The 27924-nt window shown below is 36.5% G+C and overlaps 1 protein-coding gene across 3 annotated transcripts; it reads left to right on the forward strand.

Moving 5' to 3' along the window:
• On the forward strand, positions 1–25939 carry LOC120161230 (valine--tRNA ligase, chloroplastic/mitochondrial 2-like). Of its 3 annotated transcripts, XM_039171495.1 has the most exons (27): positions 1–241; positions 679–763; positions 2120–2246; positions 2732–2815; positions 3103–3197; positions 3516–3607; positions 3847–3900; positions 5197–5249; positions 5347–5414; positions 5810–5885; positions 6354–6437; positions 7576–7724; positions 7816–7933; positions 8043–8159; positions 8538–8758; positions 8882–8971; positions 9161–9272; positions 21247–21357; positions 21485–21622; positions 21926–21976; positions 22122–22234; positions 22691–22838; positions 23679–23783; positions 23902–24003; positions 24643–24715; positions 24860–25026; positions 25681–25939. In XM_039171495.1, exons 1-27 carry the CDS (start codon positions 88–90, stop codon positions 25807–25809), a joined length of 2916 nt encoding a protein of 971 aa, XP_039027426.1. In that variant the 5' UTR covers positions 1–87; the 3' UTR covers positions 25810–25939. The 3 variants fall into 3 exon arrangements, with proteins under 3 accessions (XP_039027426.1, XP_039027427.1, XP_039027428.1); XM_039171496.1 differs by lacking the exon at positions 679–763 and having other exon boundaries at positions 104–241; positions 25681–25938; XM_039171497.1 differs by lacking the exons at positions 1–241; positions 679–763; positions 2120–2246 and having other exon boundaries at positions 2770–2815; positions 3516–3599; positions 25681–25938.
• The last annotated feature ends 1985 nt before the right edge of the window (positions 25940–27924 follow it).

Genomic DNA, 27924 nt, shown 5'->3' on the forward strand with positions numbered 1-27924 from the left:
CCCCTCATTTTATCAGAAAGCTAAAACTAAAACCCGCCACCATTTAAAAGAAAAAAGAGAGAGGAAATTCTATAATTCTCTGAGAAGATGAGTCTCCACCAAATGGCCGTCTCTCATCCTTTTCTTTTATCTTCACGCTCTGCTTACAATCTTAACCCTCTTTTCTTCTCCAAACGCAGTCGTTTTTGCTTCCCTCTTTCTCACTCTCGTTCCACCTCCATAAAGCGCCGGAGCTTTACTGGTAAATCAATAAATTCAAGCTAAAGTCTTTCTTCACTTTATTTTCTCTCTCTATTCTTATACTGTCTGGTTGCTGAGAAGTGGAGGATGAATAGTATATTTGCTCGAATTAATTCCTATTTGTCTTCTTAGAAAAATTCAGCCTGAGAAAATGAACTTAGAAGTCTTATCTGTGAAAATCTGGATATGAGGAATTTTTCTTAACGAAGGAATGCCTTTTTTACTTTTTAAATGGGTAAAATCATGTTCGGCGTTTGTTGCATATTAGTTAATTGTTTACCTCTCAATTAAAGATAATTTAATTATGTGAAGTGATAAAAGTAGTAGCTCAGCGGTATTAATGAAAGAAATTAGCCAATTAGGGGATAATTCTTTCTAAAATCTTTAGTGCTGCCATTTTAGAGGGCGTATGAGTTTAATTTCCTGTTGCATTTCCAGTTGCTGCATCAGAGAATGGCATTTTCACTTCTCCAGAGTTGGCAAAGTCGTTTGATTTCACTTCAGAGGACCGAATATACAATTGGTATTTATTGCTTAAATGTGATAGTTTGCTATTTATTTTATCTATTTTTATTAAGTACTCTTTCTAATCGAATGTTGAGGTTTTCATGTTGTTTGCTACACATCTTATACCAAATAAAAAGTTTTGATTTAGTGAAGTTAAAACGAAAGTGAATGAATGTATAATGTAAGGGGAGAGGCTATTTTAGTTAATATATCAATGTTTCCTAGACTTGAGATGAGTGTTAGATGTGGTTATATGCCCGAAACAAAATGCTCATTTTTTTTTCCATTGCCACATATGTGCCGGGCACACATGTTATACTTGTGTGTGTGTGTGTGTGTGGAGAGAGAGAGAGAGAACATAGTTCCTTTATTTGTGTCATGTTTGTATAGTGCTTTAGTTTTTTTTTGTGTGTGTGCGCGCACGTGTCCTTGCCAGTATTCCACCTCTACATCCATTTACGGTAGTTTAAAAATAAATTAGTTTTACATACTTTTATATGATTAATAATATAACAAACTGATTGTTAGATTTGACAATATGAATTGTACTTGTAGTACACTTAAAATTTAGGATTGGCCTGATATTTGTATCATGTCACTGTCAGTCGAGACTTTGTTTTAAAATGTTGAAAGCTTTTTGTATTGAACAAATAGTTTGATAATTTTGATTTACTCAAAACTCAACATGCATGATATAAATGAACAAGTATGATATATGACTCTCAGCTTAAACAAATATAAATCATATAAAACTATGCAAGTGTGTGAAACCAATTTAGGTTTACACTCGTGTAAGTGGATTCCTTCCAATATATATACATATATATAATGATCTACATGAATGGAATATGGAATATAACTCTCAGCTTAAACAAATGTAAATCATGTAAAAGTTATGCAATTGTGTAAAACTAATTTTGTTTTACAGCTGTGTAAGTGGTTCCCATCCAATATATATATATATAATACTTTCTTACTTTAGTTGTTATCTCCATAATAATGAGGAACACCCTTAGCTGCTTGCTTGATTTTTTTTTCCTGTTGACATAAGTAGCATAACATTAGATCACGTTTTTTCGCATTAAAATTTTGACCAAATATTGATCTTAAATATTTCATTTATGCAAGTCCTGCAATTATGTATGTTTGTAAGCTTAGACTTATATATTTTATTATGGGAAGATTGTGTGTCTATAAATGCTGCTTTTAGCAACTGTTTTGAATTGGCTGTTAGAAAGCTTGCTTGCTTTGCTGCTGAATGTGTGCATTCACCAGTTTTGGTATTTGGATATGGTTATATGTTCATTACTTGCAGCAAACTTTGTTTACATATATTTCTGTGGAGAGTATTTATGGAACTCTTGGATCTCAGGTGGCAGTCTCAAGGTTATTTCAGACCGAAATTTGACCGGGGAGGCGATCCATTTGTCATATCAATGCCACCTCCTAATGTTACTGGCGCTCTGCATATGGGACATGCAATGTTTGTGACTCTTGAGGTTGTGAAAATGATTTTAAAATGCTCCAGAAAGGACTTAGTTTTATTACTTATTCCATTGGCACTGTCAGGCATTATTGACACAGGATTCATTGTGGTTTTCTGAATTTATTTATGACTTGAGAGTGTAGATAATTAAGTAGGAAACCGTTGCATCTCAACTTCGAAAGATGTTTCATATAGCATGATTTTATTTTATTTCAATGTATTTGAACCTACACTGGTCAATGTAACTCCTTACCCTCAGAAAAATGTTTTCATTGTGAATTGTGAAAAAGATCACTCTTTTAATTGCAATTGGTCAAGGTGAAGATGTGGAGGAGGATGAGATATAAAGATAAAAGGATCCTTCTAGTTCCAATAGATTCTAACCTTTACTTTTTAGACATTGAAATTATTTTAAATTTTATTGGCTTTGCTATTGGTCTTGTAATGCATATTTATTTATTTACTTATTTATTATTCTCCTTTGTTGGTCATTTTTAGGATATCATGGTTAGGTACCATCGCATGAGGGGAAGACCAACACTTTGGCTTCCTGGAACTGATCATGCTGGTATTGCAACACAGGTTAGTCTCTTGATGGCCATGATTTCTATTCATCCAATTCCTAACCTAGAAAGAGAAAAAAAAGAGGACATATTGGAATAGTCTAATAATCTAATTAAACCACCTTCAGATTTAACTTGTGTAATGTTTCTGGTATAAGATGGTCTTTATGGTCATATTATTTTTAATCCTCTTTATAAATATAATGTTTTCATTTTCAATGTTGATTTGTATTATGCCCTCATTATACATTATGTTCCATGAAGAAAATGAGTATAATTGAAGCTATTTTATTTTTCTTTTCCCAGTTGGTTGTGGAAAGAATGTTGACTTCTGAAGGAATAAAAAGGGTAGAACTGGGTAGAGAAGAATTTGCAAAACGAGTTTGGGAGTGGAAAGAGAAGTATGTCTTCCCTTAAATTATTTGAATACTTGGTTTTCCCTGCTGTTCTTTGCTGATATTGAATCTGTTACTCTGTACATATCATCTATGGTATTTTGTTGTTTTGGACAAAAAGGGGGGATGGGCCTATACAACTAAATGAATTCTATCGCTTCTCCCTTCAAATAGGGATACATATGAAGTTTTTATTACTTTCACCCATTGCCTTATTTCCGGTATATTTGATTCTTCAGGTTGCATTGGTATTGGTAATACTTTGTTCTGTATATTTTTATTTATTTTTCTTATTGCTGATTTTAATTTTTATTTACTTTTAAGGTATGGTGGGACAATTACTAATCAGATTAAAAAACTTGGGGCTTCTTGTGACTGGACTAGAGAATGTTTCACCCTTGATGAGCAGCTAAGTCGTAAGATCAGTTTTCTATCTAGTAAAAGTGATCTAGCTAGTCTTCAAAGTCTTTTAAATTATGTGTAAAGTTACAATCCTTGACCTGTTTTACTTGTTAATCATTTGCATCTTTATGTTGTATGCATGATGATGATAATAATAGTAGTGATAATTATAAAGTGATAATCAGGCACTTACATTTGTTAAAATATCAATAGGGTAAGTTCAAGTATCCTGAACCTTGCATTCCTATTGCAGGAGCTGTTATTGAGGCTTTTGTTAGACTTCACGAGAAAGGATTAATTTATCAAGGTATATGCCAAAATTCCATTGATTACTACCATGTTGCACTTTGCTAACTGATATTAACATGTTTATGTTAACCTTATTTCAACATTTGATCATAATATTCTATTCTTCCTCCTTTGCTTTAGCAGTCTATAGTAGGGAAAAGAAAAGAATGTAAATATTATCTTTCCCTTCTAAAAGCTAAAAGAAATTATCATATTTTTGTTTTTTTTTTTATAAAAAGGAAGGCCTCATTAAAAAACCCCTTCATATCCGTCAACCAACAAAGACTTAACGAACATTGGAAGGAGGAAAAGAGTGCCTTAGAAATTTTATCGCATAAGAACCAAGTACAATAAGAACACACTACCACCAAGTACCCTTGGCAGCACTCAACACTGTGCAAAGATGCACTACAATTATGCATATGTTATTACCCTACACAAAACTACCTCCTAAATAACTCAGCCTGGAACAAACTTACACAATGACCAAAGCTGTCAACTAATCCCAAGAAAACAAAACAACATAAATAAATCCCCTCCACTTAACCAATCCCTAGTTCGGCGAATTTATCCGCTTCCCAATTAGCTGCTCTCACCACATGACGTACAATAACACTTTTATCAACCACAATCTATGCGATATCTTTGACTAAGGATAGGAACATCGGGGTGGAGCTAGCTGGATTTTTTATCCAATCCACTGCCACCTCACTATCGGATTCCAAAATAAGCCTTCGGTTTGTCGACATCCCCAAATCCAGAAACAAATTCAATCCTCTCTTCACAACCATCAATTCTGCCATAATAGGAGGTCCGGATCCAATACTTTCAGAGAACGAACCCAGCAACACTCCTTTCTCATCTCGAATCATCCCACCAATGCCGCCCTTTGACCACCACTTGTCCATAGCACCGTCTACATTCGCTTTAACAAAACCGGGAGGAGGTGGAGACCAACTAACTACCTTTGAAGACCTCTTTTCAGAGCACATCACACGATCAGCTAACGCAAGATCCCCCACAAGGCTATCAAATGAGACCATCAGTTTTGGAAATTTCGAAGAAAACCATGCTGCCACTCTGTACCTCGAGAGAAAAGATAACAGAGCACAATCCAATTTCCCATTATTAAAAACAATATCGTTTCTCATTTTCCAAATCGACCACATAACGGCTCCTGGGATGAACCCCCAAACACTTGATCTGGGAACAAGATCAGCCCAAACTCAGCGCAGATTTTTTCTGATTTTTTTATTGTTCGTTGCACATAGTACTCTAAATAATCTAGCTTAACTGATCTGATATTTTCTTTTAGGATCTTACATGGTTAACTGGTCTCCAAAGTTACAGACTGCTGTTTCAGACTTGGTATGGATGTTTGTTTTCATGGGTATATTGCTTCACTTTTCTGAACTTCGTTTTACATTGTTTAACATTCAACTTTGTCTTTTCAATGTTTCATTAGGAAGTAGAATATTCTGAAGAGCCTGGTTCCCTCTATCATATCAAATATCGCGTTGCTGGAGGTTCAAGGTATTTAGCTTTATTAGGTGTTTGTTTATTAGTTTGCTTTACTTTTTCTGTGAGCATGAATGGACTTAAGTAAATCAAAGGAGAAAAAAAAGTAAGACAACTTGATTTATAATTGCCATAGTTAAAAGATATAGGATGGAGCGAAGGCAGGGAATGCCATGTAACCTTGAGAGCTTGAAAATTTTTACTCTTATTGGAGTGTTAAATTTGGTGACTAAGTGGTAGGGAATCTCCTTATTCTATACTTTTGTTATTCTGATTTTGATTGTAATATAAAAATTCATATATACTTTCATTTAATATGAAAATATGTCCTCAAATAGATCATCTTGCATCTACCTTTTTAGTATTGCCATGTGTTGTGACTGATATTTAAATATTTTTTTTCTATATAGGAGTGATTTCTTAACAATAGCAACCACACGGCCTGAAACTTTGTTTGGTGATGTAGCGATTGCTGTGAATCCTCAGGTATATCACCTTTCTTTTTATCCTTTTCATTTTTTCCCTGTACATTATATTGCATGCATCACGGATAAAGGCACCAGTGATTGGTTAATGTGGAAAAAGATTTTTTTTTAAATAGTAAGGTTAACTTGAGCAATACAACATAGAACAATTCCATTAATGAACCTTTGGATGCAACATGAAAGATGCTCTTTCTTATATCAAGTGTCCTGTCTTCGTTGCAATAAACCCAGAACTTTGACTGCCTTCAAATTTTGTTTGAATTAGGATGTGGCCTACATGTAGCCAGAAAAACTTTCACATTAAGTTATAACTTCATAACCCCATGTCCTTGTATGATTGGCACATCACTTTTGTTTGAATTGGGATGTCATAAGGCTGTGGCCTACACGTAGCCAGCAAAACTTGCACATTAAGTTATAACTTCACAACTCTATGTCCTTGTATGATTGACACATCACTTTTGTTCAGGATGAGCGTTATTCCAAATATGTTGGTAAAATGGCAATTGTTCCTATGACTTATGGTCGTCATGTTCCTATTATCTCTGATAAGGTAAAATGCACTTGTTACTCTTTTTCTTAAATATTGTTACATTCTGCATCAATGCGTCAATGTAATAATGCTAATTTTCCTTACAGTTTGTCACTTGAAATGGTAGGAATGCATTTGAAAGGAATTTAAATACAATTTTAAAGCACATAAGTGTGTTGAATTGTTCTTGTTTGGTCTGTGGTTTTTTTATTTTTTGGGGGGGTGGGTGTTAAGTATAGTATGTCTAGGTTGATTAGCCAGAGAACCAGTGGTAGATCCAAAAATAATTTTGAGGGTGGACACACATATATATTAACAACGTAAAATTTTTATATAGGGTGGGCACAATCAGTAAGTGCAGAGAACCCAAGACCTGAACCTAGAATCAGTCTGTTTCATAAATATTTATTACCTTAGCAATTTGTTTGTAGGGAGTCGTTCATATTTATGTAGCACCTTTCTTTGTAAGAACCTAAATTAACAATGAATTTATGATCTGGTGTTGCAAAGTTAGATTTAGGTCTTCTTTAAGCTTGAATACTTTCAAACATCATCACTGCCAGTTCTGATTTCCAGATGCATAAAAATTCATTTGGTTTCTTAATTCTTTTTCCATGTATTTGGTGGTTCCTTGAAGGGTCATATTCTCTTACTCGTGTTCGAATGTGCATTAAATATGGGTGTGTGATATTGGATACCTCAAGAAAAATGATGAGTTGGAGAAGCATAGGAGCTAACACTTCTGAAAGTTGATTGCCTTAGCATAATAAAATTATACCATTTGATTTGTAAAGGGTGAAATGCAATTTGGAGTATCAGATATCCATCCATGTCCATGACTTCCTCAATCTTCATTGTTCATAGTAGTAAGAAATTGGGATGCATTGCCTTTGGCAAGCTGTGGGATATTTGTCTTGCCTAAAGTTGCATTTGGCATCGTGTTGACATTGTGATCCAAAATTTGGACGCATATTATTCATTGTATAATCTGCAGGCTTCTCCATTGTGGGTTTTATCTCTAGTATAAGAATTAATGGTTTGCTTGACCCACTTAGTGGGGTTAGTGGAGGTGGAAAATGTCGCAATTGTGTCCATTAAATAAATGAAGTTCAGGTTAACAATCTCACTTCTGCATTGTTGATTATGTCAATTGTGGCAGTATGTTGATAAAGACTTTGGGACTGGTGTGCTGAAGATAAGTCCTGGACATGATCATAATGATTATCTTCTGGCTAGAAAACTTGGTCTTCCCATTCTTAATGTTATGAACAAGGATGGGACACTAAATGAGGTTGCGGGACTGTACTGGTAATATTTGTTAGGACTTTCTGAACAAATGGTAAATTAAAGTCGACTTTTTATCTTTTCCTAATTTATGCTGGTGGCTCTTAAATTTTAGTGGCCTTGATCGGTTTGAGGCACGGAAGAAATTGTGGTCTGATCTTGTGGAGACTGACTTAGCTGTGAAAAAGGAACCCCACACTTTACGAGTGCCAAGATCTCAGCGTGGCGGAGAGGTGTGGATATTTCATTTAGTCATGTTCTTTTGTTTTTGAAGGTAAGGTGTTGATAATTACACTCGGTAATTCTTTCTCATATTTTCCCCATGTTTGGTTCTTCTATTAGATAATAGAGCCTCTTGTAAGCAAGCAGTGGTTTGTAACGATGGAGCCCTTAGCTGAAAAGGCTCTTCATGCGGTTGAAAAGAGAGAATTGACCATTATTCCTGAAAGATTTGAGAAGGTATGATGAAAAGCATAACTTCCTTTTCCTTCTTTCCTAAAATACCTGCATTTTGTGCTCATGTCAACATGTTTAAGCGGATACGGAAAAAAGGTATGAACTTCTGAACACTAGGAAAATTTGGGGAAACATGGATGTACCCAGTTAGGACACACACTTATCCAACGATGATACCATTTGTCATTCTCCAGTCTCCATCTAGTTAGCTCTCCTTCCTTGCTGAGAGGATGGGCCACATTTAGTCATTCTTCATGTGCAACAGCCCTCGACAAATGCCTGTCATGCGGGACCTGTCTTCTTGTTCATCGTTATTTTACTTAAGGATACTTCTGTAGGGGAGTATCTGCCTTCACTTACATCTGATCATTTTGATTACAGATTTATAATCATTGGCTGACAAATATCAAGGATTGGTGCATAAGCAGACAGCTATGGTGGGGACATCGCATACCTGTTTGGTACATTGTTGGAAAAGATTGTGAAGAGGAATATATAGTTGCTAGGAGTGCCGAGGATGCTCTTATGAAGGCTCGTGATAAATATGGAAAAGATGTAGAAATTTATCAGGATCCAGATGTTCTTGACACTTGGTTCTCAAGGTTGGTTTTTCGATAAGGTCCCCCCATGCTCTGGAAATGAAACTTGTCTGCACACATCAATCTTTGTTTGTGTGGCAAATGTTATATATTTTGACTATACATGAACTGCTGCTACTTTTTCAGTTCTTTATGGCCTTTCAGTACTCTTGGGTGGCCAGATGAGTCGGCAGAGGATTTTAAAAGGTTTTATCCAACAACAATGCTTGAAACTGGGTATGAGCATCTTCGTTTAACTCTTGTTACTTGGATGCCGTACCCTATTCTTTCAGTAACACAGTGCTTCTATTACATTATTCAATAAGAAATTAGATGGCTTTATTGCATACATGGTTTCAGGAATTTCCATTTGATTTCTTCTATATGTTTTGGCTGTTGGCATTAACACTTTTTCACTTTGGGCAGGCATGATATATTATTCTTTTGGGTTGCAAGAATGGTCATGATGGGAATTGAATTCACAGGAACTGTTCCATTTTCTTATGTATATCTCCATGGCCTAATCCGGGATTCACAAGTAAGTAGAATGTCTGAATTAGGCTATTACTTAGGTATACATTTTAAAGTCCAAAATGTTTTCTCAAGTTGTGTTCCTTTACATCTGCATATTTTCTTTTTTTTTTATAAGAATTTCAGGCCTCATTAAAACCCCCCTTCTTGATTAATGGAGCTTTTAGGAAAGCTCCTTAATCAGCGGAAGGAGGAAAAGAGTGCCTTAGGATTTTATTAATCATAGGCAAAGTACATAAGATACAACCAGAAGACATACTTAATAGAACCTTAAGTATTACAAAAACAGAAAATCAAAAACACCAAAACGACCTGACTACCCTTAAACAACAAAACTATCTCATCCCCAAAACATCAATAGGCCACCAAAAACCTACTGAAAAACCTCTAAAGCAACAAAATTAATCATCCAATCCCCTGTTTAGCCAGAGTATCAACCTCACAATTGCAGCTCCTCGGGATGTGTCTAACAATAATCTCCCTATCCGAGACTAGCGAAACAATTTTCTCAATCATCGAACTAAGAAAAGGAGGAGATGAAGTCGGAACCAAAATCCAATCCATTGTTGATTTACAATCACTCTCTATTATTAACCTTCCCTTCATCGCCCACTCCGACGAGAGAAAGAAATTGTAGAAAACAGACTGTGTAGAAAACAGACAAGTCTGTTATTTTTATTCTTGTGTACATTCAGTAGAACATATTACATATTTATATACAAATTATGCCTCTAAACTAGGAAGCTCTAAGAAAGGAAACTAATCCTAGGAGATGTAATCCCTTGAAATAAGGGATTGAAAAACATAAAATAATTACAAAATCTCTTAACTTAAGGGATTGACAACTCATTTCTATAATTCCTACACTCCCCCTCAAACTGGTGTATATATGTTGTATATACCCAGTTTGAATGACATCTCCTCAAAAGTCACTCGTGGAAGGTCTTTGGTAAAGATATCTGCCAGCTGTTTCTTCGTCGGAATATACTACAGTTTTGCAACTCCATTGTTGACCTTCTCGTAAATAAAATGTCTGTCTATCTCAATGTGTTTCGTTCTATCATGCTGCACTGGGTTTTTTGCTATACTCATAGCTGATTGACTGTCCCTAAAAATCTCAAAATTCTTCTTGTCATCTAAGTCCAGTTATGTGAGCAGTCTTTTAATCCACATTCCTTCACATATTCCGAGAGCCATTGCTCTAAACTCTGACTCAGCACTACTTCGAGAGACAACAACTTGTTTCTTACTTCTCCAAGTCACCAAATTACCCCAAACATAGGTACAGTAGCCACTAACTGACCTTCTATCAGTTAATTCACCTCCCCAGGTTGCATCCGTATAAACCTTCACTGTTCTGTCTTGATTTTTTCTAAATATAAGTCCAGCTCCTGGGGTAAATTTCAAGAACCTTAAAATTCTGTTAACAACTTCCAAATGTTCTTCTCGAGGATCACTCATATGTTGGCTGACAATGCTCACTGAGTATGCAATGTCAGGCCTGGTCAGTGAAAGGTAGATTAACTTCCCAACTAACCTTTGGTAGGTTTCCTTGTTTACTGGATTTCTAGTCCTTTCCTTGCAAAATTTCAAGCCTGGCTCTATTGGAGTTTCAACTGGTTTGCAGTCGAGCATCCCAGTTTCTGCAAGAAGATCCAAAACATACTTACGCTGGTTTATGACCAGCCATTCCTCGGACCTTGCAACTTCCATACCCAGGAAATATCTCATACTCCCTAAATCCTTGGTTTCAAACTCCTTTGCAAGATTCATCTTTAGCTTTTCTATTTCTTCTATATCACTGCCAGTTATAATCATATCTACATAGACAATTAGGAGGGTTATCTTACCACTTGGTGTAATTTTTCTGAATAATGTGTGATCCGCTTGGCTTTGTTTGAAACCATTCTGTGTCATAGCCTTAGCAAATCGATCAAACCAAGCCCTGGGAGACTGTTTTAAGCCATATAAGGATTTATTGAGCTTGCACACAGTTTTCTTAGTGACCTTTCCTTCTAATCCGGGGGGACCTCCATGTATACCTCTTCAAGGTTCCCATTCAGAAAAGCATTCTTTATGTCTAGCTGATGCAATTTCCAGTCCATGTTAACAGCTACTGATAACAATATTCTTATGGTATTCAATTTTGCAACCGGTGCAAAAGTCTCCTGGTAGTCGATGCCATAGGACTGAGAAAAACTTTTAGCAACCAGTCTTGCCTTGTATCTTTCCACACTCTCATCCGAATGATATTTGACTGTGAATATCCACCTGCATCCAACAGCTCTCTTCCCTTTTGGCAAATCTGTCAAACTCCATGTCTTATTCTTTTGCAACGCTTTTATCTCTTCTTCCACAGCCTTTTTCCACTCAGGAGATTGAAATGCTTCTGTCACATTTCTTGGGATTTTCATAATGTTAATGCTGGCAGTGAAGGCCCTGAAATTAGACTGTAATTTCCCATATGCAACATACTTATTTATGGGATGAGCAGTGTATTTTCTTACCCCTTTCCTAATAGCAATAGGAAAGTCATCAAGATCAACAGTAGTAGCCTCTTGGTAACCATCATTACCTTCTGTTTCAGTTGCAACAGGATCCGAATCTGGTTCTTGGCAAATGCTAGGCTGATTGATTTCTTCAGCAACATCTTTCCTTTTTCTTGAGTAAACACTGAGTTGTTTCGGTTGGGGAGTTATGGTTTCAGGGTCATTGTTAGGTGCATTTTTGGTAGTGGTGGAAGGTGTTTTGCACGGACTAGAGTGCTGAGATAAGGAGAAAGGTAATTCATCAGAGTTATTTAGGTTATTCCCATCACCCTCCCTAGGAACTGGGACAGTGCTAGCCGGCTTTGGAGAGACAGTAATAGGTAAGGAAAGGATAGGCTGTAAAGAAATATCGGTTTGAACAGGTTGAAATTCCTTGTAACTAATAGGCTGTAAAGAAATATCGGTTTGAACTGGCTGAAATTCCTTGTAACTCTCCCCCTGAATTTTTGTTCCTGAAAAATAAGGTTGGTTTTCAAAAAATGTAACATCAAAGGAGACATAAGTCTTTTTTGTGGAAGGTGAGTAACACTTGTAACCCTTCTGACTCGAAGAATAGCCCAAGAACACACACTTTATGGACCTAGGATCTAATTTCCCTTTGTTGTGGATATGAACAAAGGCTGTACACCCAAACACCCGAGGAGAAAGACTTGAGTTTAAATGTTTAAAATGGGGATACAACTGAAACAGAACCTTAGTAGGAATTTTGAAATCTAAGGTCTTACTTGGCATTCTATTGATGAGGTAAGTGGCTGTAAGAAGAGCTTCCCCCCAAAGATACTTAGGAGCATTAGCAGCAAACATAAGAGACCTAATAACCTCTAGAAGATGTCTATTTTTCTTTTATGCTACCCCGTTTTGTTGAGGTGTGTTGACACAAGAAGTAAGGTGAACAATGCCTTTTTCCTTAAAGAAATACCCAAGGGTTTTATTCAAATACTCACTCCCATTGTCACTCCCTTAGAATTTTGATTTTTGTGTCAAATTGGGTTTCAACTTTTTGATAAAAACTTTTAAAGAGAGACTCAACCTCAGATTTTTCTCTCATTAAGAAAACCCATGTTGTCCTAGAGTAATCATCTATAAAAGACACAAACCACTTATACCCAGAAATACTTTTGACAGGAGAAGGGCCCCAAATGTCATTATGGATGATGGAAAAAGGTGTTGTTGGTTCAAATTTGGCTGGAATATATGGTTTTCTGGTGTGTTTGGCCATTTGACAAATTTCACAGGAAAACAAAGATGGATCTTTATTAATGAATAAGTTTGGTAACATTTTGGAAAGATAGAAAAAATTAGGATGACCTAATCTAGAGTGCCATAACATAATTTTATTGGTATTGAGATCAAAAGATAAAATTGGTTTCCTAAGAGCACTGGATAAGGCATGATTATGAGATGCTTTACCTCCAAGGGTGTACAATCCTTTGCCCAGCTTAGCACTGAAAATCACCCTCTTCGAGCCCTGTGCCTGAAAAATGCAACCACCAGTACCAAACACAACATTACAACCAAAATCTTTAATTAATTTGCTGACTGACAACAGATTGTATGCAAGTCTAGGAACATAGAGGACATTATGAAGTAGTAGATTTTTGTTTAATGTAACAGAACCACTCCCTTTGACTGTAGTGAGAGAGCCATCTGCTATTTTGATAGAAGCTGGTAAGCTGCTTTCACTATATTCCTCCAAGAGATCAATATTTCCTGTCATATGATCTGATGCACCCGAGTCTATTATCCATTGTACCGAGGAAGCATATGGATTATTTCCATCAGTAGTAGTATAAGTCACATTTGTAGGCTTGGCTGTCATACTGCTCAAAATCTGCTGCAATTCCTCTATCTGTTTCTTGCTAAAACTGCTTGAGGAATCATCTTGAGAGGCAATATGAGGCTCCTTTTGAAACCTGGACCGTGTGGGCTGCCAATCGGCTGGTTTTCCGTGCAGCTTCCAACATTGATCTATCATATGGCCTGACTTCTTACAATGTTCACACCAAAGGCGATTTTTCCTCTGTTGCTTTGAAAATTTGAAATTTGAAATCTGAAAATCAGATTGAGAGGGGCTGGTCTGGGAAGTGATTTCGGATGCTGAGGGATCCAGATTAGCCATAAAAAAAATAGAGTTGAATAGGAATTGATTTAAAGAGAAGCGGAAATCGGATTGATCGCTCTAACCTGATACCATATAGAAAACAAACTGTGTAGAAAACAGACTATAGAAAACAGACAAGTCTGTTATTTTTATTCTTGTGTACATTCAGTAGAACATATTACATATTTATATACAAATTATGCCTCTAAACTAGGAAGCTCTAAGAAAGGAAACTAATCCTAGGAGATGTAATCCCTTGAAATAAGGGATTGAAAAACATAAAATAATTACAGAATCTCTTAACTTAAGGGATTGACAACTCATTTCTATAATTCCTACAGAAATCAATGCCTTTCTCAATGGCTTTCAGCTCAGCGAGTGGAGGAGGACATGGACCAACAACATTCGAAAAAGACCCTAGAATTTTACTTTTCGAATCTCTTAAAATGCCCCCAATTCCCCCCAACAGCCCGTCCCCACTGACTGTCCCATCAACGTTAACTTTAAAAAAATGTAATGGTGGAGGAAGCTAACCCTGAACCTTCATCCTTTTGGGGACCGTAGTTTGATGCTTGTCTGCAAGAGTAGGGTCCCCCACAAGGGAGTCTACCTGGATAATGACATTCGGGTGCTTAGCCAGAAACCATTTAGCCAATCTAAATCTGCAAATGAAGAAAAGAGTAGAACTGTCCAGTTTCCAATTATCAAAAACCACCGAGTTTCTAGCCTTCCATAATGACCATAGAACAACTCCCGGTATAAAACTCCATATTTTAGATTTTTGTCTCATGTCAGACCAAGAACACAACAAAGAAAGTGGATCTTTAGGTAAAAGACTGACGAGATTTCCCATAACCTCAAAAAACTGCTCCATAAGTCCCCTGCAACCGAGCACGAGATGAAAAGATGCTGAACTGTTTCTTCCTGCTTTGAACAAAACGGACAAGAGATATCCTGCAATGTAACACCTCTTCTTTTCAACTCCGTTCTAACCGCCAATCTTTGATGTGAGACCTGCCACAGAAAAGTTTCGACTCTTGGAGGAGCCAATCCTGACCAAACGAACCTGTTCCAATTAATCATACCCCTGAATTGGTAGATAGAGTCAACATACATGCTTTAGCGGAGAACAGTCCATCTCCCTTCCCCGACCAAGACAGAAAATCATCCACCGAATCAGACAGAACAATATTCTCTAGCAATGACATTAATTGAATCCAGTAATCCAGTTCCCAATCACATAAATTCCTTCTCGTTTGAATGTTCCAGACCCATCTATTGCTCAGAAGACAACCAAACTCTGAAACTTTTCCCCACTTGTTATTAGAAAGAACATAAATCCTTGGAAATTAATTCTTTAAAGAATCCTCGTTTATCCAAACATCGTGCCAGAATACAATAGACTTGCCATTGCCTACTTGAATCTTAGAGTGAGATCGCAATCCTTGTCCTATTGCATCATCTTCCAAGTAATTTTTCGTAATACCTTTCCAAATCCATGAGTCCGAAGGAGAGACTACCTTACTGATAGCTAGGGACAAATTACTCACATTATGTTTATTGCAAATCAAATTCTTCCAAAGGGTGTCTTTTTCATTTGCGAACTTCCATACCCATTTACCTAGCAGCACTCTGTTTGCAAAATTCAGATCCAAGATTCCCAAACCTCCCTCCTCGAAAGGTTGACATACCCTTTTCCAATTCACCCAGTGAATTCGACTTTTCGATGATCCTTCCCCTCACAGAAAGTTGGCCATTAAAGAATTTAGCTTCCTATAAATCTTACTCGGAATTCTAAAAATAGAGAGGAAGAAAATCGGCATAGAGGATAGTACTGATTTTATCAACGCCAATTTGCCCGCCATAGACAGTGTGGAAGCTTTCCAACCGGACAATTTTTTATTAAAACTTTGGATGATCGGCTCCCAAAGAACCTCTGAATTTCTCTTTGCACCTAAAGGTAAACTTAAATACACTGTGGGCAGAACACCCACGACACAACCAGCCTTCGTTGCCCATTCATTTAATAAGTCGTCTTCCACATTGATGCCATACAAATTGCTCTTAGATAAATTCAAATGAAGCCCAGTCATTAGGCTAAAGATCCTCAAGACTCTTAATATTGAGAATATAAGTAGGTGAATCACGGCAAAACAAAATCAGATCGTTAGCAAACTGTAAGTGAGTTAAATTAAAGGAATCCGATCTTCCAATAGCAAACCCCTGAAAGAGTCCCAAGTCAGCCGCTTTCATTAGCATACGATTAAGAAGTTCCCCCACTATATAAAACAAAAGATGAGACAAACTAAATCCTTGTCTCAACCCTTTACCCATCGAGAACTCCTCAGTTGGAGAGCCATTCACTAACACCGAGATAGATGCCGTGGAGAGGCAATATTTTATCTAGGAAACCCATATCTAGCCAAAGCCCATGACTCTCATTAATCTAAAGATAATTGGCCATTCAACCGAGTCATTAGCTCTCTAAAAATCAGCTTTGAAAACTACCCCCTTCTGCCCTTGCTTCCTCCAATAGTCTATGCCTTCGTTTGCAAGAAAAGCACAATTTAAAAGTTGTCTCCCCGGAATAAATGCAAACTGGCAAGGGCTCACAATATCTTTAATCGCTGAAACTAGTCTCCTCGATAAAACTTTGGAGATGATTTTATAGAGACTGCCAACGAGACTTATAGGTCTATAATCTTCAATGAATTCCAGATTGATTTTCTTTAGGATCAGAGAAATAAACGCATGATTAACCCCATGATCCCATTTTCTCCCGCAATAAAAATCATCCATAAACTTCATTATTTGCACCTTCAGAGTCGGCCAGAATTTCTTGAAAAAACCCATTGTAAAACCATCGGGACCGGGAGCTTTAGAGTTGTCCGAAGAGAAAATAGCCTCCCTTACTTCCTCCTCTGAAAACTTAACCTCCAGACTATTCCTTTGATCTACTCTCAATTCTGCAAAATTCAAATTCCAGTCCTCCACCTCTAAATAATCTTTGAAATTATAGGAGACATAAGCTTTAATCTGATCGGGATCTTTCACCTCCTCCCCATCCACTTTCAATGCTGAAATGGTGTTGAATCATTTTCTGTTTACAGCACATAGGTGGAAGAACCTAGTGTTTCTGTCACCATCTTTGATCCATTTCGCCCTCGACCTTTGGAACCAAATACTTTCTTCAATCCTATGCATTTTCCATAGCTCCTTTCTGGATGTCAGGAGCTGTTCGCAGTCATATGTAGAAAGCCCATTGCCTTGCGCCTTAACTTCCAAATCATTTATTTTGCTCTCCAACCCTGTGATAGCTTCTGAAATCCCCTGTTTATTTCTGATTGACCACTCCTTGACACGTTTTTTAGTTCCTTGTAATAAACTGTAAATTCCTCTTCCCCCTCTATCTTTAACCCGATCTGTCATCACATTATGAACCATATCTACAAAACCATCTTCCTCCAGTATATAATTAAAAAAACGAAAAGATTTAGGGCCCCAGTTTTTCCCATCTTCTACCAATAGCACCGGATTGTGATCAAAGAGTGATTTAGGAAGCATTTTCTGGACAATCTTAGGAAAGCAACTTAAGAAACTGCTACTCAATAAGAAATGATCTAGTCTTACCCAAGTAGTATTCTCTCTATTATTACCCCAAGTGAAAGTGCCACCTACCAAAGGAAGATCTATTAAATTAGATTGTTGCAGGAAATTCCTTAGTAGACCCACTGAATGCCAATTTTGTGAGGCACCAATCTTCTCCTCTTGGTCGAGATAAGCATTAAAATCTCCCCCGATGCAAACTAGCAAATTAACAGAATGAACATAACTCAACAGTTGCCTAAAAAACTCCTCCTTTTTTTCCTCTACTGAAGGACTGTACACGTTAATAATAACGCACTCCATATTAGACACCTTGAACTTCCCTGATAACGCCTGAAATCTGCTTTGATTATACACCCTGCTAACCTCATATGCGTTCTCATTCCACAAACACAGCAGTCCTCCAGCTGTCCCCTCCGCTGGCTGGAAACTTTCTCCCTTCAGCTGATTTCCTCCTAATTTCCTTCTAAGCCCCTTCTGACATTTATTCAATGTTGTCTCCTGTAAAAGCAATATGACCGGTTTGTTCTTATTTACAAGTCTCGACACCGCTCTAATTTTTTCCTTTCTCCCTAGGCCCCTAACATTCCACGAAATAATATTGCAATCCAACGTATACACTTGAAAACCAAACCTACGAGAAGCAGAAACTGGCCAACTAACCGGCTTCACTTACCTCCCCTGAACCTTTCTCCAGCTTTTTAATTTTTTCAATAAAAACCTCCCTCCCTTCCTTAAAAGAAATGCCTAAACTCTGACAGACTTCCCATGTAGCCATTGCTTCCTCTAGAACTTTGGAAAAGGAACGAGAGTAAACAGTTGAGACTTCTACATTGTCCAAAGCTTCTGTGATTAAACCTCTTCTTTTCATTCTATACTTTCTACGATTCCCTGAAGCAATAAAAGGATCTGACACCACACTTTCTGGAAAATTGCTTCTAATAAAAGGAACCATAAAAGTGTTATGAACATGAGCAGAACCGATGATTTCCTTGTCCTGACCCCTTTCCCCTGGACTTGATGAAAATTGCTTATAATTATGAAAGACGAACCTGTTTTGATTGGGCTTATGACTATTTTCTGAACACAACCAGACTCGTCTTGTTTTAGACCTTCTGTACACTCTAGAAAAACGTCCACTACCCCTTAATCCTTCGGATGTTTTTCTTATTAACAAGCCTTTAGATACCTGATATCCCAATCTCCATCTCCTATAACTCTTCTCCTTTATTTTGTTGTTTTCCTTCTTAAGCTTAATCCCTTGGTCACCCATATTAAAAACCTTAATTTCCTGAATGCCTTCATTCTCCTCTTCTACCATGTTACGACTATTCTCCTCAAATGCTTCAGAAGGTGATTGGACCAGATAATGACTTTTAAGCTCGACCCCATTTAAATTCTCAGCATGCTCAGCAGGGAATTTTTTTAGGCAGGAGAAAAAGACTCCCTAACAAACCTCTCATTATCCAAAGGACGCCGCTGGCCGGGTGAAAAAGACCCATACTGCAGATCAGATTCTGCTTGTGTTAAATTTTTTAAATCTGCAGACTTCTTCCCATTTCTAAATGATCTTGGACTTTCCTGCTCAGTCCCAAACACCTCTAACCTACCCATTTTAGAATTAAGCCCAAAGACTTTGACAACTTTATCTTGCCCTGAGATCTCATCTTCCACGCTGAACACCCTTTTTCTCTCAACAGAAGAAACTCTTGACACTTTCTGCTGACTTTTAACCTCACCTAGTACTGTCCCCTCAGCACAAGGGTCAGCACCTAAAATATTATTGACTTCCACGTTATTTTTCAAATTTCCATCGTTCAGCGTGTCATCCCCATGAGAAGCACCCTGAGCCCATGCTTCTATTCTATTCAGAGAGTCTGACAACGTCTGAATATTCAACTGCCCTTGCAGACCTCCTCGATCATCCCCTTTGCTCCCTTTCGATGAAGTCTCTTCCCCAGGATCAACTGGTCCTTCCACAGAGCCATCTTCTTCTACCCCATCTTCAAGCTCAGGAAAGAAATCTTCACCGCCTTCCACCTTAATCTTAATAATAAATTATCTTCCATATGTATTGATGATTTCCTGGGACGGAATATCGAACGGGCTCTCCACTCTTAACAACATATAAGCCACCCTGCAATCCACTCTTTGAATTGTTTGTTCCTGAATCTTCACTAACTTGCCCCATCTCGCTGCCAAACTAGAAAAGAATGAAACTGACCAGCAATTTAAAGGAACACCAATCATGGATACTGCACAATAAGGTAAAGGAACACCCTTCTCTTCCATAACAGGCTCCAACCTATCAAACCAGAAAGACAATGCCTCCCATTTGTCTTCCACCGCTGCATCTTTCTCCTCCACTGACTTAAATACTATCAGACATGCATTTTTCGCAAATCCCCACCTTACCACCTCGACATTGATTCCCTCATTTCTTAATGACCTCTGCACAAAATCAACTTCATAAATCGCTTTACAAATACCAGTTAATGATGATCTCAGCCAAGACCTTTCCTCTAATGGAATAAAGACTTTCAAAGGCTTTTTCATCACCCTCTTATCTCCAAAACTACTAACTTGTTGGCCCTCAACTTTTCTCAAACCCACTACCGTATCCCTATATGATCTACCATCATGAAACTTGTTCCACAACTCCCTCTTCCCAACATTAACTGCTTGGTATGATGAGCTATTCCTTTTCGATACCTCCACCCCTACAACTCCAGGCTCCGCAACATTATTGCGTTTCAAGTTCAACGACAAGCTACTCCTCTGGTATTTTGCAGTCGACACCAATATTCTCCTCCCATCAACCAAGACGTTGTTCATCTTATTCTTTGCATTAAGCAAATCCTCCTTACTTGCAAAAGTCACAAAAGCAAACGTCTTATCCTTATAGTTTGGTCTCCTATTAACCAACGGAATGAACATCTTAATCACCTTGCCATGACGGCTAAAACGATCCCATAATACACTTCTATGCACTCTCCTACTAAGATTGTCTACGAATACTACCCACGATCCTCCTCCAGGCACCGCTCTACCACTGCCAGAAGACTCAAAACCTTCCAGCTCCTCGCTCACTCTCTCTCTGACTTTCTCACTCATGACAAAAAAACCTTCCCCTTTTAGAATAGCAAAACTCTTACTATTCTTCTTGAGAGGAAAAGGATTATCATACATATCAGACATAAGCATCTCAACAAATCTCCATCTGCATATTTTCTCAAGTTGCCCATGGTAGTTTGTCTATATGAGAGCTTTTGATATTCAAGTGATATAAAAAAAATTAAACCATCATATCTTCATAGTTCATATCTATCCTATGGGGGAAAGTAATTGCCTTCTGATAAATATAAATTTGATCATATCAACCCCTGTCCCCTATTTCTTTCCTTTTTCTCTTCTCTCCTGATTTCTTTTATTGTAAATGTTACCAAGGGTCTCATATTGGGTTTCAAAATGGACATGAACAATGTAGATTTGTCCATTGGAAATTAGTGGCCTTCATATGACTGATTGGTATTTTTAACCTGAAATAGAAAAAAAGTAAAAAATGTGGGTGGGGTGGGTGGGTGCAGAAACAGAGCAAAGAAGGGGAAACGTATTGCTGTATCTATATTTTTGTCCTTACAGTTTGTTTTCCTTAGAACATGACATAAGTTCCATCACTCACAAGGCTCAAGAAAATATCTGCCTAACATGTAAGCTTTTTTCAGGGGCGTAAAATGTCTAAAACTCTAGGCAATGTTATTGATCCAATTGATACTATCAAGGACTTTGGCACTGATGCATTGCGATTCACTCTGGCATTAGGAACTGCTGGTCAGGTTTGTTTTTTACTCCAAGCAACATGTTGGTAATTCAATAATGAAAAATTGTGTCGTAGAATGTTCGCCACTGTTTCTACATGTGGATGTTTCTCTTATAACAGTATGCTTCTTGAATTCTCTCTAGGATCTGAATTTATCTACTGAAAGGCTAACAGCAAACAAGGCCTTCACGAATAAATTATGGAATGCTGGCAAGTTTGTGCTGTACAGTCTGCCTAGTCGGGGTAATGTTGCTGGTTGGCAGAATATACAGGATCATAAGGTTTGTTTCTCTGTAGTCCGATCAGTGAGATTGATTAGATCACATGTTTATCCTTGTATTGGAACAACTGTATGCACTTGATACCATATCATTTCTTGCAAAATCAGAATAAGTGTATATATATTATTTCTAATTATTGGAGAGGTGGAACATTTATTGTATTTGTTGGTTGTTCTATCAACGGTCTATCATTATCACATACCGTGTAAGTTATTTTTTTCTTTCGACACCATCACAATGGCCATTTCCTAAGAAGATGGGCGGCATCCTATTGTGAACTGAAAAGTATTATTTCTTTTTCAGTTTAATACGGAGGAGTATCTTCTAAAGCTTCCTCTTCCAGAATGTTGGGTGGTAAGAAAATAATACTATGGTGGTTTTGCTTCCATCATTCTTTTTTTGTATACTTGAACCAAGTCAGCTACATTCATTCATACCTGATTATCCCTTTTCTGAATGAGACTGAGAAGTTACTTGAGTATTGTTTTTCATTTTTCAGGTCTCAAAACTGCATATGCTTATTGATGATGTCACTGAGAGTTACAACAAATCTTTCTTTGGGGATGTTGGGAGAGAAATATATGATTTCTTTTGGGGTGATTTTGCTGACTGGTACGTTGAATGTTTTTATGATCAGCTTTCCACTAACAGAACTATGTTCGATTGTTATATGCCATTAAGGTCTAGATCTTATGCCATTCACAGCTCATTGAAACCAAAATGTATGCCCTTTGTTCTGATGTGAATGCTGAAAACACACAAAGTTTATGCTTTTGTTATATAGCACATAATGCCCTTTTTTCCTAAGGGTAAAGGGGTAAAATTCAATTGGTGGATCATATGTGTTATTTATGGGTATCAGTATAAGAATTCTATTGTAAGTTGGATCATTGTGTGCTGATGACGCATGCATGAAATACCTGTCATGTTTTGTATATTTTGGCAAAATGTTGTGGTACTATGGTATAGTTTTTACTTTGATTAACTGTAGTGTTATTTTAGTGTTGTGTGATTGGTTTTTTATATCTGTATCCCATGCTCGAGATTTATGTTTTCTTGTTTCCATAGGTATATTGAAGCCAGTAAAGCTCGCCTTTACCACTCTGGAGATGATTCAGTTGCTTTAGTAGCACAGGCTGTTCTACTCTACGTTTTCGAGAATATACTAAAATTATTACATCCATTCATGCCGTTCGTAACTGAGGAATTGTGGCAGGTGTGGGATTCATTGTGTTTTACTATGTTTTTGTTAGTAATTTTTCCTAATTCAGACTAATTTAGTTTGCTGTCTTCTTGAACGTGTCCATTCATGTTAATATTAAGTTTGGATAAAATTTTGTGGAATACATTTCTATTAACACTTACAGGTCATAGGAACCTCTTCCCCATTCTTCCTTATCACAAAGCATGTACTGCACCTTTTCAAGTGTAGATTTTAATGTGCACATCTGATTGCACGCGTGCACTTGTGTGAATAAGTAGGGGTGTTCAATTAACCGACCGAACATAACTACCTAAATTCATTAAACATTTTTTTCCCTTTTAACCGTTAATCGAACCGAAATTTAGTTGAAAATTTTTAACCGAACAGAGCAAAGTTCGGTTAATTCGGTCGGTTAACCAAAATTTATAAATAATATATATTAAATATTTAATATTTTCGGATCATTTGGTTAAAACCGAAGTTTAAATACTCCTAAGGCTAAGTAATATATAAATAATATATATAATATATTAAATATTTAATAATTCCGGTTAATTTGGTTTGTTAACCGATTTCGAATTGAATTAACCGATATCCGAAGTTTGAAAAAATCATTAACCGTTAACCGGTCGAACTTAAAATTAACTGAAAAAAACTTCGGTTCGGTCAGTTAATTCGGTTAAAACCGAACTTTGAACACTCCTATGAATAAGACATGAATAGTGCCTCAAACAAGAAATAATTTTTTTCTATAGTTTACTGTATTTTGCAGTCCCTAAGGTTTTATATGGGTTCAACTTCCACATAATTCTTGCTTCTGTAGAATTGTCTTTTTGTTTTTATTATCTGCAGGCACTTCCCAATCGGACAGAAGCTCTTATAATATCTGCTTGGCCTCAAACTTCTCTTCCCAGGAATACTAATTTGGTAAAAAGATTTGAAAATTTACAAGCTCTGGTGAGTATATAGATGTGTTCTTTTCCCCTTCACATTTCCCTAGACTCCATTCTGGATATTCTTCTAGTCATAAGTACTAAAGAAAGCAATCGCTAATTTCTGATAACTTATGTGCTAGACTCGAGCAATCCGGAATGCTAGAGCTGAGTACTCTGTTGAGCCAGCAAAGCGTATATCTGCTTCTATTGTTGGCAGTGAAGAAGTCATTCAGTATATATCTGTAAGTATAGTTTCTTTCTTTAGAGATTATCTTATTAGCTATAAAGAAAAATAAATGGCATTGTTTTGTTTCTTTTCTTGTTTGAGCCATCTTTCAATGCATAGCATATACTTGCAACCAAACTACCTCTGGCTGTTGTCAAGTTAGGTGGCAAAAGGAATGGCTTAATGAGCAATGCCAGTGTCTTATCCATTTGATTAGCATGTCTGCAAATAAATGTTTTTTTTTGGATAGAAGTTGGAGGTCTCGTTAAAAACTCCCCTCGTATTCGTTCACATACTAAGTATGTTAACGAACATTGGAAGGAAGACAAGAGTACCTCATAGTTTATTAATAATAATACCCAATACATAAAAAAACACTGAATATCCTCCTATGGTGCTATACACCATTACAACAAACACCTTAAACTCTCACATCCTCAACTAAAAACCACAATTGACAATCACCTTATTTGTAAGTTGCACCTCCAGCAATAGGATAAAAAACAACGCAAAAGAACATAACACAAAAGAAAACCAACACCTGCAACCATTTAAACTAAATCAAAGCCACAATTGAAGAGACGAGATCTAATGAGAATCGATTTCGTCAGGGACCCAAGAGTTTGGTTTGATAGGTTGTATCCTCTTGATGCAGGAAGAGAAGGAGGTTTTGGCTCTCTTATCCAAGCTAGATATAGGCAGTATTCATTTCACTGATTCTCCTCCAGGTATGTTTACTTTGAACCATATATCTTTTGGTCTTAGGACAAAGAAATGTTTTGCATGTTCATTTCACCTAATAGTACTTGCTATTGGTCGACTCTTTTTTGATACATGAAAAGCCGGGTATCAAAATTTATTTATACTTGCAGAGGATGCAAAACAATCAGTTCACCTTGTTGCAAGTGAAGGACTAGAGGCATATCTTCCCCTTGCTGATATGGTTGATATTTCTGCTGAAGTTGAACGCCTTACCAAACGCCTCTCAAAGATGCAAACAGAGTATGAGGGACTAAAAGCTCGCCTCGGCTCCCCTAAAGTATGAACTTCTATTTGGTCATTGTTGTAGATGCATTGATATTATGCAGTACCTTTGGCATCGATGTGATAGAATAACAAAGCATGTGGTTAATGCATCTGTTACGAGTAAGACGTAGTGACTTAAAACTCATTGACCACTGTGCTTAAGCTTCTCAAATATTGCTGAATGTACCAAATAAGGATAACATAAGGGCACGGAACTTATAAAACATCATTTTGTTGAAGTAGTAAGAGTTTCTTTTAGAGAATTCCCGAACATGTTTATTATGGCATTTTGTTTATCGTGTGTTGACTTTTGTGGGAGCACGTACCCAGAAACCTTGATAGAATTGACTTTAGGGAGAAGCTCAAGTCCTCGTCTTTTCGAAATCAAATTAGGATTTTGTCAAATTTGTGAAAGTATATGTGCTAAAGCATTTGAAATGTTTGGTGCACTTTAATTTGGTCTTTGAAGCCGTATCATGAGAACTGGCATTGATCATGTTCAAAATTGCTATGAAAGTTGATGGTTTACTTTTTACTCACACAAGTCTTCATAGGGTATGTCAGCTGATGACCTGGTTTCGAACAAGCTTCGAATTTTCCTATTCTTATTGATGCCTGCAATTTCTTATATGCTTCTTAAAATCTCTACAATATGTGTTCTTTGCAGTTCATAGAGAAAGCTCCCGAGGATATTGTCCGTGGGGTTCAGGAAAAAGCAGCAGAAGCAGAAGAGAAGATTAATCTTACCAAACACCGATTGGATTTCCTCAAATCAACAGTTGTACTTTCACAATAGGCTCCACATTTGGTCATATTTTTGTTCTTTAACAAAGCTAGACATTCTGCTGAGATGATCGGCACTGCTTATTCGGGTATGTCAAAACTAACTCGACTTCGACTGTTCTGCATATTCAACCTTTTGAGGAATTGCAGTTTTTCCATTGTTAGACTCATACTATACCCGGCAGCTAGTCTGACTGGTTCCAAATTAGAGACAACCTCAAATTTCTGCACAGATCGCACGACTGGATCGATGCAATCCATAAATTGAGTGGAATTGAAATGCCATAAATTGAGTTTAGTCGTTATGTTTTAATTTAATTATTTTTAATTTTATATATTTTTAAAATTTAAATTTTCAGTTATGATTCATGAATATGACTGTTATTCTTATGCAAATATTTTTGGCGGTGGAACCTACTGAGGGTCATCAAAGGTAAAAAATAGTGTTATTTTTCTTAGAGGTCTTAAGTTTTAGCAATTATGTCTACAAGGTATATATGTGTTATAAAAAAACATTTATAGTGGTGTGGGTTCCAAGAGAGCTTAAATAGAAAATGTCATTAATAAGTCCAAATCAAGTGTTCGTTTTTAAGCAATTTTGACTCTTCACATGCATTACTGGCAAGGGTTCGTTTTGGGCATCCTAATCTTTTAGAGCTTGCCAAAACATTGAAAGCATGACCTTAATTTTTGACCAACCCTAACATGTGGGGTTTAATGTTATTGATTCCAATTTCCATTCATACAATAATTTGGGTTCGAGACAATAAATGTTGTCACTAAAACCAAGATTTCGTTTAAAGAGTTTGTCAACCATTTAAAGCATGGTTATTGAGTCGAGTAATTAATTTATTAGTAATTTAATATCTTTCTTATTATCTATTATTAAATCAGTAATTAATTTTTATGTAACTACTAAAAATAATTAATAAACTGCTTTCGGACTTATCGAGTCGAGTTGGACCTTATTTGAATCAACTTGTTAAGGTTTCGAGTCGAACTCAAATTCGAATCGAGTCAACTAGAGTCGATCTTTGATCGATTTTTGATTGTATTGAGTTCGAGTAGCTCAACTCATTAAGCACCCCTATCGATGATAAGTAGAGGACCGTTCGAGCACCATAAATGAATGCCAATAATGTAAGCGTTCAATGTCAAATAGTTAAAAGTTACCACATATTAATAAAATAAGAGGACCGTTCGACAGCAATAGAGATTCAAAATTAGCAATTTTAGGAATTTGAGTTTTTTTTTTAATTTTTAAAAACTAATTTTTAAAAATTATTTTCTTCTTTGTTTGGCAACTTGAGAAGAACAGCAAGCTCAGATGCCTCCCTTGGAAAACTCAACAAAATTAAAAGCCTCTTATCTTTTTCTGTTTTCTAAAGTCTCTACTTTTCCACCTTTCTAACCTCTCCCTCATACATTTTCCCATCCACTTAAATATATTATAAAATTATAATATTTTTATATAAATTAAATTCAATATAATCTATCAAATATTAAGTTTCATTCAAATTTGTGAGTTGATCGAAATAGCTTGATTTGTAATGTAAAATCCCTTTTTTATTTTCTCTGTTTTAAGAAAAGAGAAACAAATATCTTTATTTTATTTTGTGCATATCACTTTCACCAACTACCTGTCATTCATAGAAAATTATATATTAAAGAAAAAATTTCTTCCCGTACAAATTTCTTAGCCCTTGATCTTAAGATGATATGCCGTCATCGTTTATGATCAGACGGTCACTTTTGTACATATGTGTCTAGTAATCGGATAATGTTTTCAGGTACTTATATTTATTTTAGATTAATTAAAGAAAATTTTACGGAACTACTCAGTTAACGACATATTGAGGCAATTAAGACACCAGGTTAAAAATATATTGGGTAAGTAAACTACATTTTTAGTACCATAACTATCACTTTTCTTCTATTTAGGTTATCTGATTATTATATTTTTCAAAATCATATATAACGTTACGTTTTGATTTTATTTTAATCACTCACTATTTAAAAATTAACAGAACTACTGACATAACTATTTTTAAAAGTTCAATAATGATATGACATTACCTTATGGTAATGTTTTAACATCGCCATTAAAAAATTAACGATGATTAATCAA

The sequence above is a fragment of the Hibiscus syriacus genome, unplaced genomic scaffold (assembly GCF_006381635.1).
Source record: "Hibiscus syriacus cultivar Baekdansim isolate YM2019G1 unplaced genomic scaffold, ASM638163v2 tig00111398_pilon, whole genome shotgun sequence".
NCBI lineage: Eukaryota > Viridiplantae > Streptophyta > Magnoliopsida > Malvales > Malvaceae > Hibiscus > Hibiscus syriacus.